At 35.7% G+C, this 14,099-nt stretch overlaps 1 protein-coding gene across 2 annotated transcripts in view; it reads right to left on the bottom strand.

Annotated features, from left to right (window-relative positions):
* LOC692674 (transcriptional activator cubitus interruptus) overlaps nucleotides 1–14,099 on the bottom strand; it is a 167,355-nt gene that overhangs the window by 43,792 nt on the left and 109,464 nt on the right. For both annotated transcript variants that reach the window (XM_062676509.1, XM_062676508.1), the window contains one exon: nucleotides 11,045–11,169. In XM_062676509.1, coding sequence (XP_062532493.1) covers nucleotides 11,045–11,169 — 125 coding nt within the window. The remainder of the gene's footprint in view (nucleotides 1–11,044; nucleotides 11,170–14,099) is intronic.

Here is a 14,099-nt window from a genome sequence, read left to right as displayed (position 1 = left end):
CGAATAAGCATTTTTGCTGACGAAGCAAAATTTCAGTTTTGTAATTTGAAATAAGCCGCTACCATGTTCTGCTATAGTGTTTGTGTCGTGTCAGAAATCACAGTGGCTAGCCCACGAGGGCTTCCATGCTCTACTAAATAACAATAAAAGATAAAAAAAGTTTCAGCCTATAAATTTTTACCTTATAGAATTCAAAACTTTTTTTATCTACATAAATTTGCAATTTCCTTGCAATTTCCTCTACAATAAACAGCAAAATGAAAAAATATATATTTTGAGACTAGATATTTTTCATGGATTGTATATTGAAGAACTCCAGATAAAGACGAGGCTTTCTACCATCTGCCTACGTAGAGTTCTGGAATACTTTGGCCACATTGCAAGAAGGGATCACGGCAGCTTGGAGAAGCTAATGGTGACTGGCAAGGTGAACGGAAGAAGACCACGAGGTAGAGGCCCGACACGTTGGACTGACCAGATCCGCACTACCCTCGACACCACAGTTCACGATGCTCTACACTCGGCAGCAGATAGAGGCAAATGGCGTGGAATGGTCCGTAATAAACTCTTGTTGCGAGGAGGTGGTCACGGCCCTCAGTATTGAGGAAACCGAAGCAAGAAGAAGAAGAAGTATATTTTTTAGCATTATTGTATACCATACCGAATACCAGTTTAAAAACAAATTAGCGACATGTTTAATGAAACCGTCCAGAAATAGTACCTAATTGAGTGTTACCAAAAGATGCGTCTGCGTACATGTAAGATGATCCGTATGCTTCAGTTAACAGACACCGATTGTTTTTTTTCATTATTATTTTTATTTATTAACAAAACATTTTACTTTGGACGGTTACTGGGTTATGTTACTTACGTGTTGCGATCGTGTGTGAAATTCGACTTTTAGTGAAAATTTGATTTGGTTTCAATTTTAAAATCTAATCCAAGCTGCTTGTTTTTTTTTATATTATCGTGAAATTCTACTTACTGTTTTACTCTTGTTTTCTCTTTTTTTTTTATTGCTTTGATGTTTGGACGAGCTCACAGCCCACCTGGTGTTAAGTGGTTACTGGAGCCCATAGACATCTACAACGTAAATGCGCCACACACCTTGTGATATAGTTCTAAGGTCTCAGTATTGTCACAACGGCTGCCCCACCCTTCAAACCGAAACGCATTACTGCTTCACGGCGAAATAGGCGGGGCGGTGGTACCTACCCGTGCGGACTCACAAGAGGTCCTACCACCAGTAAAAGTACTCTTCAAACTCTAACGCACGTTGACTTTGTTGCAGCAATGAACTAAAGATTAGTTAGTATAAATCTACACGATGCGCTCATTAGTATGTACAAGAAACTTTACTTTTAATTTTCCAATCAGTAAATGAATTATTAAAGTTGAAACATTAAATTGTGGGTAGGTACGAATTGATCGTAACATTACACGACAACCAAGACAAGTGAATATTACATTGACGTCTTCATTTTCCTGTATACTTTTTTTTTATTATTATTGCTTAGATGGGTGGACGAGCTCGCAGCCCACCTGGTGTTAAGTGGTTACTGGAGCCCATAGACATCCACAACGTAAATGCGCCACCCACCTTGAGATACAAGTTCTAAGGTCTCAAGTATAGTTACAACGGCTGCCCCACCCTTCAAACCGAAACGCATTACTGCTTCACGGCAGAAATAGGCAGGGTGGTGGTACCCACCCGCGCGGACTCACAAGAGGTCCTACCACCAGTAATAAACTTTACATAATGTATTTGTAAACAAATATAGTGTCATTCGTCCTTTTCATTTGACCATTTCAATGAACCCATGCATACGAGAAATCGCAATAACTAACTGCATTGATGAAGAAAAATTTACCGTTTCAACAATTTCGTTTTAATTGGATTATAAAAATAATGGGTATGCGATGCGGTTAAATTATTAAAAAATATACAAAAAAAAAGACAACACTTTTACGAGTTTTGATCCCTATCTTTATAGTTGCTTTGGTATTAAAAGAATAAGAATGTTATCGCGATTTAAATGGCGTCGTATTTCTCTGGTTTCCCTTAGGATCAATACGGGCATATATGGGTTTGCGATGGATAATTCATCATCATAATCGGTTGCTCTTGGCAGAGCAGTCGTGGTCGTGTGGAATTCTTGCTTATTAAAACCTTGACAGATGGATAATTACCATGTTCCATTGTACCATGTTTGAAGTCGTCGTGGCCTAAAGGATAAGACATCCGGTGCATTCGTGTGTAGCGATGCACCGGTGTTCGAATCCCGCAGGCGGGTACCAATTTTTCTAATGAAATACGTACTCAACAAATGTTCACGATTGACTTCCACGGTGAAGGAATAACATCGTGTAATAAAAATCAAACCCGCAAAATCATTATTTGTGTAATTACTGGTGGTAGGACCTCTTGGGAGTCCGCACGGGTAGGTACCACCACCACCCCGCCTATTTCCGCCGTGAAGCAGTAATGCGTTTCGGTTCGAAGGGTGGAGTAGCCGTTGTAACTATACTGAGACCTTAGAACTTATATTTCAAGGTGGGTGGCGCATTTACGTTGTAGATGTCTATGGGCTCCAGTAACTACTTAACACCTGGTGGGCTGTGAGCTCGTCCACCCATCTAAGCAATAAAAAAAAAATAAAAAAAAAATGTTCTACATTCATGGTCTGGAAACTACAAAAAACGAACCTGCTCGCATTGCTTCTTGGTACGAATGCATCTAATTAAATTTCTTTATTATCGAATCACGTTTCTTTAAATGTCTCTTTTGATATGTGTAGACGTGAGTTAAGTGGAAGCGCACAGCGGGTCTTGTCCCGATACAGAATACATATTTCCGTTGCATAGACGAATAAACCCACAGTCCACTTGGTGGGAAATGGTCAGCTGTAGTCCAGAAGCATCATAAGGTAAATGCCTTCGTACACTTTGATACACGAGACCCAAGTATTGTATTTTGTGACATAAGAGATGCTCTTTAAAACGGGTCCCGTTGATGTTTCGCGTAGTGATACCAGCTTCCAAACTTATAGATAAAACTCTGGGTTTGATGCACCGGCATCCATACAGGTGAAACTATATTAATGAAACACCATCTCTAATACGTAATACGTACTTAACAAATGTTCACGATCGACTTCCACGGTGAAGGAATAGCATCGTGTAATAAAAATCAAAAGTCGCAAAATTATAATTTGCGTAATTACTGGTGGTAGGACCTCTTGTGAGTCCGCACGGGTAGGTACCACCGCCCCGCCTATTTCTGCCGTGAAGCAGTAATGCGTTTCGGTTTGAAGGGCGGGGCAGCCGTTGTAATTATACTGAGATCTTAGAACTAATATCTAAAGGTGGGTGGCGCATTTACGTTTTAGATGTCTATGGGCTCCAGTAACCACTTAGCAAAAGGTGGGCTGTGAGCTCGTACACCCGACTAAGCAATAAAAAAAACTCTAAAAAGCAATCATGGCAAACGCCTGGATCAAGTACCTTAGTAATTTTACCATCATAATATCTCCATGTAGTTTAATATAATAAAATAAATGAGTGAAGTTTTATGATTATTACAAAATAATCTATCTCGAGATGCCACCAAACAAGACCCAATAAGTAATAAGACCGGTAATTATGATTTTAGACTTAATAATTACTTGGGATTTAAGTTTTATCATTCAATTCTCAATGGGCTTTAATAAAACTACTTCATTTCAAACTTACATAGCTTATCCTTTATGTTTAATTATAATATAACAATTATAATTTATGATGGCTCTAATTAGATATGTAATTAAAGAAATTCGTTTACTTGTGACTTGTTTTCTTTGTTCTTGGAAGGTGCGCTAATATATTCTAAGTTCAAGTTAAGTTATAGTTAAGTTAGCATTACTTAAAATGGGTATACGTGGCCACAGCGAATCAGTAATGCATACTCCGGGGCGGAGAGAAACACCGAGATTTTACAGTAAGCTTCAAGCGAATGAATTATTAATTATATATACTGAATTTAATATGTAAAAAAGAGTTATTTTATAAGAAACTAGCTTTCGCCCGCGACTCCGTCCGCGTGGAATAGTAACTTTTGTATAACACAAAATTTTACCCCCCACTTCATTTACGTAGAAAGTGAAAATATTTTTTTAATTATAGAATATTAAGGAGCTATTTAAGACCCTATTTTGAAACATTCTTTATTGGTGCTCCGATTGTATTAGTCTTACCGTGATTTTATATAGCCTTCCTCAATAAATGGGCTATCTAACACTGAAATAATTTTTCAAATCGGGCCAGTAGTTCCTGAGATTAGCGCTTTCAAACAAACAAACTCTTCAGCTTTATAATATTAGTATAGATGTATAGTAAATTGGAGGTTTCTTGTCCTCTGTGCATTTTGAAGCCTTTCGACCAATTGCGATAAAGCTTTCTTACTTCTTACGGCACTTCAGGCGAGATTATAGCGCTTGTCCTTTCAACAGATGGCGTGCGTGTAGTTTCAACGTATGAGTTATTCAACAGCTAGTCATGAGGAAATATTTAATACCATTCTATATCGTCTTACCAATCAAATCCTCAACGCTTTCAATTTTGAACGGAAAATATTTTAAAACGTCTGTTACGGATTGTATATGTTAGCTGGTAGCCTTGAGAAGCTATTCCAGTGTAACCTTAACTAGTAGGTGAGCTCACGGGGCTCAAACCTGATGACGTTGCTAACACGAGCCCTAGCAAGAGCCGTGCTTCGCATAATCTACCACCGGATCGGAAACGCGACCCACTGAGAAGATACGGCGAGAAACTCAGTGGGCTGTGTCTGAGGGTTAATTTGCTCGTCGAGCCCTTCGTCGCAAGCGACGGGTTCGACGAGAACGGTGACCGGTGTTTGAAGTACCTAGAAGCACCGTTAGTGGATCGGGAGGATCTGAAATGATGTGTTTTGGGCGACGTCGACTGCTTTCCATTCTTATATGTTAGGAATACCGAATCTGCGAATGAAGCGATCACGCGTTCTGGTCTGAAGAGTCATTTTCACTACTAAATCTTTAGCCTTTCTCACGATAAGTTTAGAATTTACGCTGTGCTGTTAACTTATCATCAGATCAGTCGCGGGTTAATTTATTCTTCAATGCAACCTTAAAAAACGACCTGAGATTTATTTGAATTAACATAAGCTCAATAAAAACTCAGAATTTAGGGAGCTAGCTTACGTAAATGATCCACAAACGGATTTTTCTTATCACAAAATACCCAATTACGTTTTTAATTACGTGTTAATTAGACAATGATGTAGAGGTTATAACATAAAACTGGGTGCTTCGTGTAATAGATACGTTAAATTTTAAGTAAGACGCATTTCTGAGAATCACCTTCGGAATGCTACAATTAGTTGTCTTTACTGTTTGAAAACAATTTAAAGTTAACAACATCATCGATAGAACATCATCACTAAAAGATTGCACAAAGCGGGAATGAGTTGCTCGCTCCGGGCATTTCAATATTGCAATAATTGTTACGTATACTCATTGTAAAAATTAATATTTAAAAAAAAATCTAATATTAAAAAAAAAAGGAAAAAGACATGCCCGCTGAGTTTCTTGCCAGTTCTTCTCAGGACGGAGGCTAGTTTTTGTGAATTGGTGGTAGTTCTTTTTGACGTTCAACAAGTATGTACTTTAATTTATGTTGAATAAAAAAAATTTGACTTCATTTGATTAGATTTGATCAACATTATCCTAGCACTCATTGAAATCTAGACCAAGCAGAATCTATAACCAAAATATTCGAAAACATTGGAAACTTAAAACACCCTAGTAAAATTCTTTAGGATTATGATTATTTAGGCAACCTTAAGACTTCATAATTCTTCTACCACCTCACGCAAAGGAGTCATGTAAAATCTACCACGGAGAAGATAAAATCCACTTTAGACTAGGTCCCTCCGAAATAAGTATGTAAGTAAGTATCACATAATTTTAAGGTCGTAACAAAACCTTTCGTTATTCAAACACATGCCAATTTCAACCCGTGACTTAAACACGCTCCGTCTCTTAATAGCCACATTTACGTATCTCCAATCTGATGGCTTTCGTTCGGTTTCCATCTCAATAATATGTATGAATAAAGCTGTTTTTTCTTTGTAATGTCAATTGGATGGAATTGAAACAGTCGTGAGTTCAAATTCTAATAATAATTAACACCTTAGTGTATAGATAAATTGCTTCGATATTGTACCTTCGGTTTTCCTATTGGTTAGGCTATACATACATCGTTTTATTTTGTGGTTTATGTCCGTTGGCTGTATGACTATATCGCCTTTGAAGGACCGGTCACCGTTCTCGTCGAACCCGTCGCTTGCGACGAAGGGCTCGACGAGTAAATTAACTCTCAGACACAGCCCACTGAGTTTCTCGCCGGATCTTCTCAGTGGGTCGCGTTTCCGATCCGGTGGTAGATTCTGCGAAGCACGGCTCTTGCTAGGGTTCGTGTTAGCAACGTCATCAGGTTTGAGCCCCGTGAGCTCACCTACAAACGTTAGGGTTACGCTGAAATAGCCTCTCAAGGCTCTCAGCTTAGATAGGATAAAAAAATAAAAATAAAAAATAAAAAACTTTGAAGGACAAAAAATAAAAAAAGCTTTTTAATAAATAAAGCCGTTTGTTAATTAATTGTTTCCTCAACAAATTTTCCAAGTAACCATATATTTCGTGTAAGTGATTGTAATCGTTTTGGTGAAATATCAATTTAAATTATTTATATGGTGAACCTTTTCTGCATTATGGCTAGCTTATATTTTATATTGCTATGTGTATTATTTGTGTTACTAACCAGTTTCCGGCATTACAAATATCGTATCTAGAAATTTGAATAACGCTTATTTGCCCGTTACATAGACGCGAATTTCAAAACATCAAGAATGTTGTAGGTCGTTTACAAAAATCGGAAATTGCGAAAAGAAAAACTATTGCCAAAGGAAACATTAAAACATCCTTAATACCTGCGACATGCGAAAGCTTAAGAAAAGACGATATTAGTAATTTTGCCCGCAACAATGATGACAGGATTCTACCATCCTTCTCATTCTTCATGCCTTTTCATGTTTTAATTTATTATTAAAACTTTTATTTAATCCTTTTAAGAACAATTCCGTCTGCGCATGGGCATTCGATATCGTTCAGTTTAGTATTACAATATTTATCAGCAGTGTAACGTTGCATTCAATTCACAGACGGACAAGGTTGTCAAAAGATTTTTTTTTTTAATTTTTTTGCTAATAGATAAGTATTTATCATTTATATTTCACGAAGATAGTCGTATCTCTCATATGATATTGTTTCGAGATCAGGCATTGACCATGAAATTTATTTAATTTAAGCTCTAATTATTGCATGTTGTTGTTATATTGTATTTTCTTTAGTATTCGTGAGCTATAGACGTAATTTAAACTAATTTGACTTTAAATAAAACAAATTGATCGACTGCAAGATACTTATTTATATACTTATATAGTTCATTCTGTGTGAAATGAAACAACAAATAATATTTTTTTGTAGAATAATAAATAGACTAATTGTCACAATATCCAAATGTCGACTGGTTTACACATCACGAAATGAAATATAAATAATTAAAAAATTTTGAAAAAATACATATATAATAAATATAAAAATAGGAACTGAAAATTTTAGGTAATTACAATAATTGTTAAAAAATGTGGTCCCTTGTCGCGACTACGCCATAATTCAATGAGAAATATACCTTTTTTAATGTAGAGCTTAAGTAATAATAATATTTTTACTAGTATCGAAATAAAATATTCAGTTCACTAACATTACATTATAGTTGCAATACTTTCTGTTAATGACAACCCTATTACCGAATGCATTTTACAACGGACTTCAAGTAGATGTGTTCCTTATCGCTGTGCTATGTTCTCATGATGTTCGAATTACTGCATCACTTACAAATACCTTGAAGTAATATAAAGCTTTTACTTACTATTCAAAATTGAAGTAACAAGTATCAGAAACTGACGCTTGATAAAAATGTAAAGTGATATTAATGGTAATTTGGTATTTTTGTTTGCATCAAAAGCAAAGTTACCGTGATAGGTATGTTTGTAACGGAATCTTTGAACATGATTTTGACCCCCTTCAAAACGTCGGATTAACTCGAAAGGGGATTGCCCACTCTCCATAGTGTGCTAGGCCCAAGATGGACATCAAATATTACTATAAAAATGTACTGATTCAAATTCTTAAATGTATTGGATATCTAAAAAATATATTGAAATTGACGCCACTATTATAAAAAATATAATAAAAATAAAAACTCGTTTTGAGGTTAATTTTCTATATAAATAAGTGTCGGATTATGAGATACTTCAAGAACTTTTCTTTTCTTAATGTTTAAGATGTTCCTAATGTATTTTTATCCAATAGGGTATAAAAAACAAACTTAATTCTTTAAATATCTATATTTTCTTCATCTTCATACACAATTAGTATCATCTAAAAATAGCAAAAGAGAGCATATACACGGTTTTAAATCTCGGTAATCAGGGTAAAACCACAATTCACACAATGTTTTTTAGTCGTAGTATGAAACGTTATTGATAAAAGTAAAATAAATCGAAGAAAAATCAAAACACATCCATTTTGTACGCAAGCACAACACCACGAGCAGCAAGCGAAGTGTCAGTCAGTCAGATTAAATTCAGTGTTGTCAGTATAAAGAAAAATAATTACATGAAATTCATATATCGATTATATTTTTAATAACCGATAATTGATTTATATCTTAATCTTTTTTTTACGAGTAAACATTATTTTTTATGTTTTTGTTTTAGTTGTACATATTTAAATAACAATACTAGTAAAGTTTTTTTTATTGCTTAGATGGGTGGACGAGCTCACAGCCACCCTGGTGTTGCTAAGTGGTTACTCGAGCCCACAAACATCTACAACGTAAATGCGCCACCCACCTTGAGATATAAGTTCTAAGGTCTCAAGTATAGTAAAAGTAATATAATAATATAGTAATATAGTTAAAGTCCAATGGGTATGTCTTCGATGTTATTTTATGTGCATAAAATCCATTAAAGTCGATTGATTAATGATAATACTTAAAATGATTTATTTATATGTTTTATTTATATACTCAAAATATTTACTTTATACGTAAAAGGTTTTGAAGCTGGCAATATTTTTCCCGCAAAAATAAAAATCCTTGTTTTTTCAATAGAGTTACTTTTTTTAAACTACTTATTGTAAACTGTAGTGGCGCTTATTTGCAAGAAAGTAAATGCATATTTATTTATGACAAAATTAATGCACTAAGTATTTTTTCTATAATCTATTGTCCGCTTTGGGCCTAAAATGGGCCATCCCCTTTGGTGTACTTATTAAGGACCAATGACAATTCAATATTAAAAAAAATTTAAATTCAACTAAAAAATGAAAAATAAATAATAGTTTAAAAAATCTAACAAAATATGCTTTTATAGAAAATCCAACTAAAAAGTAGAAAATAAATTTTACTAAATTTGAATCTAAAATAGTGTAAGAAAAAATGATTATATTGTAAAAAAAAGCGCGGGCTGCGTGGTATCAGTACTATGAGTAGAGAACAGAGACAATATGAGTAGAGGGTTATTTTGATAATATCCTGAAAAGCACCCCACGCTTTTTTACAATAAAATCGTTTTTTCTTAACACTATTTTTAATTCAAATTTATTAAAATTTTTTTTCTATTTTTTAGTTGAATTTTCTATAGCAGCGTATTTTGTTAGTTTTTTTTTAATTATTATTTATTTTTCCTACCTATTCTAGTAACCTCGAGGGGTTATTCTAAATTCACCGAGCTAGTGTAACCTCGAGGGGTTAATCTAGATTCACCGAGCTAGTAGGTGAGCTCACGGGGCGCAAACCGGGAGTGTTGCTAACAATAGCCAGCGTGGCTCATCAAGGTTATTAGAGACACCATCGAGCTTCAAATCACACCAGAAGACTCTCCTCATATACTACTTTAAGAAAAGCATATCTGTCTAGCATTTGAGACCTAATATCACGAAATCCTTTAACTTATCATTATTCTTGCCTCTTATCCCGCGTTATGTGGAGTCGGCATCGCATATCCTCGTATAATACTGCATAGGGATGTAGCATGAGTTTTACATCATGCCTGTCGCCAAACCTCCTTCAAATCTATCTCCAATGGTATATGCTGGAATTCTGTATTGATCTATCTATTTTGGCACCACATGTTTATTAGGCTTTTTTTTATTGCTTGGATGGATGGACGAACTCACAGCCCACCTGGTGTTAAGTGGTTACTGGAGCCCATAGACATTTACAACGTAAATGCGCCACCCGCCTTGAGATGTAAGTTCTACGGTTTCAGTATGGTTACAACGGCTGCCCCAATCTTCAAGCCGGAACGCATTACTGCTTCACGGCAGAAATAAACGGGGCGGTGGTATCTACCCGTGCGGACTCACAAGAGGTCCTACCACCAGTAATTACGCAAATTATAATTTTGGGATTTGATTTTTATTACACGACTAGCTGACCCGGCAGACTTCGTAGTGCCTCAATCGATAAATAAAAGACCTAAACTTTTGTATAAAATAAACTTAAGACAAACAAATGGAATCCGTCCCACGGCGGACACATCAAAGGGAAAACAAATTTATTATTTTTATTTAATTCCGAGCATTTTCATATTTATCTACCTTTTAAACCTTCTCTGGACTTCCACAAATAATTCAGGACCAAAATTAGCCAAATCGGTACAGCCGTTCTCGAGTTTTAGCGAGACTAACGAACAGCAATTCATTTATATATATATAGAAGAAGAAGAAGAAGATGTTATTCCTTCACCGTGGAAGTCCATCCTGAACACTTGTTAAGTACGCATTTCATTATACTATATACGAATGGACCGGACGTCTTATTCTTTGGGCCACGACGACTTCAAACTTCGACGGTTTGGTTATAAAATATATACATTGATGTGGCTATAGTAGCTTTATCTTACCTCTTAAGGTGTTAGCACCGTACAGGGGATGGTCATAGGGCACTGGGCGGTAGGCGGGGTGGAGCGCAGCAAGGTAGCTCAGCTCGCTAGTGGCTCCTGCCGCCGCTGCCGCTGCTGCAGCTAACCTGGTTCCAAACAAAAGTTATTCATTAATGAATTTAATAAGTAGAGGTGGTAGGACCTCTTGAGAGACCCTACCTACCCACCACCACCCTTTTTTTTTTTTTGCCGTGAAGCAGTAATGCGTTTCGGTTTGAAGGGTGGGGCAGCCGTTGTAACTATACTTGAGACCTTAGAACTTATATCTCATGGTGGGTGGCGCATTTACGTTGTAGATATCTATGGGCTCCAGTGACCACTTAACACCAAGTGGGCTGTGAGCTCCTCAACCCATCTAAGCAATAAAAAAAAGATACTAGCAATTTAATATGTAAATTATATTTTTCATTGTTAGTTTGGAACACAATGACATATTAGGTTAGTTGTTTTTGTCGTATTCTCGGTCCGAATATTTGGCATTTGAACGCGATCCTCAAGGTCTAGCAGTGGGGTTCCATTGGGCGTAAAAAGCAAGGCTTGGCCCCGTGTCGGCGGCATCATCGAACTCTTACAGTCCATAAAAACAAATAAAATCGAAATTTTAGTTTGTATTGTCAAAATACCAACTTTCGAGTCCTTTTTAATTGAATATGCCATTTCGAAAACGGCACATGTCGCATATTTTGTCAAATACGTTTTTTTCATATACATGTAGTTTTGAGGCTTACCTACAGCCATTTTATAATAATTCCAGTAATTTTCAATTGCTAATTAACATTAAAATATAGGTATCTCAAAAGTTAATATTTTAAATTTTACACTGCTTTAGAAAATAATCAGTTATTTCATTTCTTGAACATTTTAATGAAATTGCATATTCAATTATAATTTGGGGAAATATACGACAAAGGGAAGATCTTCCACCGAGCGGGTGATACTGCACGGTAGACGGTCCTGATGTTGTTGTTCGGAACTTGTACATACGCAAGCTTACTTTGAAAATGGCGTAAGCGAGATTCAGGCATTTGTCAAATATCTTGTGTTGTATGATGGCTACGCCCACAATAAAATTAGAAATATAGTGTTGTAAAAAAAAAACATTTTACTGTGTGTTAATTCACTCTGGCTCTCCGAAATGGCTGTAAAGATTACGACGGACCTTTTACAGGCAAATGCTAATGCTAAAAAGAGTAAGTTAGGTTTGAAATTATGAAAATCGGATTATAATAGGAAAAAATATTATTGCCAAATCGTGGTCGGGCGGAGCCGGTTTTAAATAAGCATCGTATTCTTTCTTCTGAGCTTAACAAGAATCAAAAGATTGAAGCGATCCGTTTGATGTTTGAATCACCTTTTTGGTTTTTTTGCGGAAGGGCATTTTGCAGATTCTCAATTATGGGTATCACTAGCACACTATCTGTTTCGGGCGCAAGATAATCACTTGTTCCGGGAGAACAGCTGTTGTGGAATTATTATCTCAAAGTTTTAACGGCATTATAATAAGAGTTATATTCGCTTCAGATTATATAGTAGCTACACTTATCAGCATTTTAATATATTTTTTTCAAAATTATGCATATCTTTAAACACAAGGTCAGCGGGTACTTTGATATATAAAATGCCTTTGCCTCCAAAATCGTCAATTCTTATCAACTGTTACTACATACAATGACTGAAGTTGATAGGTAAAGATGTGGCTTTAACAAAATCGTTGTATATGGCACTGAAAACATTAATACAATGTAATACTATGTTTTTCTATTGTCCTTGTAGGCAGACGAGCATACAGCCCACCTGATGGTAAGTGGTTACCGTCGCCCATGGACTTCAGCAATACCAGGAGCAGAGCCAAGCCGCTGCCTACCGTAAAATTCGGTGAGTTCTAAGTTTGTTATTTCCAATAGCTTCTATAATGGCATTTTTTTTTCTGATGTCATTTACAGTAGCAATGTATGCGTTTATTATCTTGCCTACGAATAATTCGAAAAGCAAACCCGCAACTAATAAATATTACAGAGAACTAAACAGAACAAAATCGCAGAACTAACATAATGAAGCAATAACATTGAATCGCAGCGCATAATAAAATTATTAAACAAATCAAGCTTGTAATATAGCGACGAAGGAAATTGTAGGGTGGGCTCAGTGGAATAAAGAAATTATCCGAGGTACCGACCACGGCCGAGCCCAAACAAAGACGTCCCTTTCGGAAAAAGACCAAAAAAAACATGGCGGCCAACAAAATAAATAAAGCAAGTGCAAGAACACTCGCGTGCCTTCGCCCTGCGTGACGTAAAATGACCTATCTCTTTCTTCCACACTCGAGTCGAGCTTAATACTCCGAGTGCGAGAGAGATGAATAGAACACAAAGTGTTTCCTCGAAGAAGAAAGTTTTTCAAACTGTTCCCTCGATGTGAAACAAGTTTTACAGATTTCGCGAAGACACGCGTTTTGATTTGACGACTTATTTACGTTTTCTTCGACTTCAAGTTGAATGTATTATTTTGTCTCTGAATATATTTATTATACTTTATAAATCGGAAGCATGTTTATACATTCAAGATATTTATAATAACAAAGAAGTATATATAACTATAGGTAATTAAAATATGACCTCAACATTTAACGGTAAGACTTTAAGCTTTTAACTTTAAAAAAAAGCATATTCAAATATAAACTAAAACGGATGAAACTTAGGATACACCTAATACATATTATTTAGTACACGAATGTTTAGCGAATAGAAGTAAGTACACTTTATAGTATACTAGTGGTCCCGCAGTAGTCGAAATTCGACTATAATTAATTGGAATTGTAAGTTTGTACACTATTATGATTGTATTTTATACTTCTATAATCACAAATTTCGCCAAGACTACACTATAAAAAATATTAACAAAGGCAAACAATATTTAATCTATTCTCAATTTGACAACAGACGCCAAGAACAAATGTTTGACAATAAATAGTATGCATCCGTGTGTGCGTCAAATGCATGGTATGTAGTGTGTGTAA

This window comes from Bombyx mori, chromosome 27 (genome assembly GCF_030269925.1).
Source record: "Bombyx mori chromosome 27, ASM3026992v2".
In the NCBI taxonomy this organism is placed as follows: domain Eukaryota; kingdom Metazoa; phylum Arthropoda; class Insecta; order Lepidoptera; family Bombycidae; genus Bombyx; species Bombyx mori.
The sequence above is the reverse complement of the archived record's forward strand: the minus strand, read 5'-3'. Positions and strand labels throughout refer to the sequence as shown.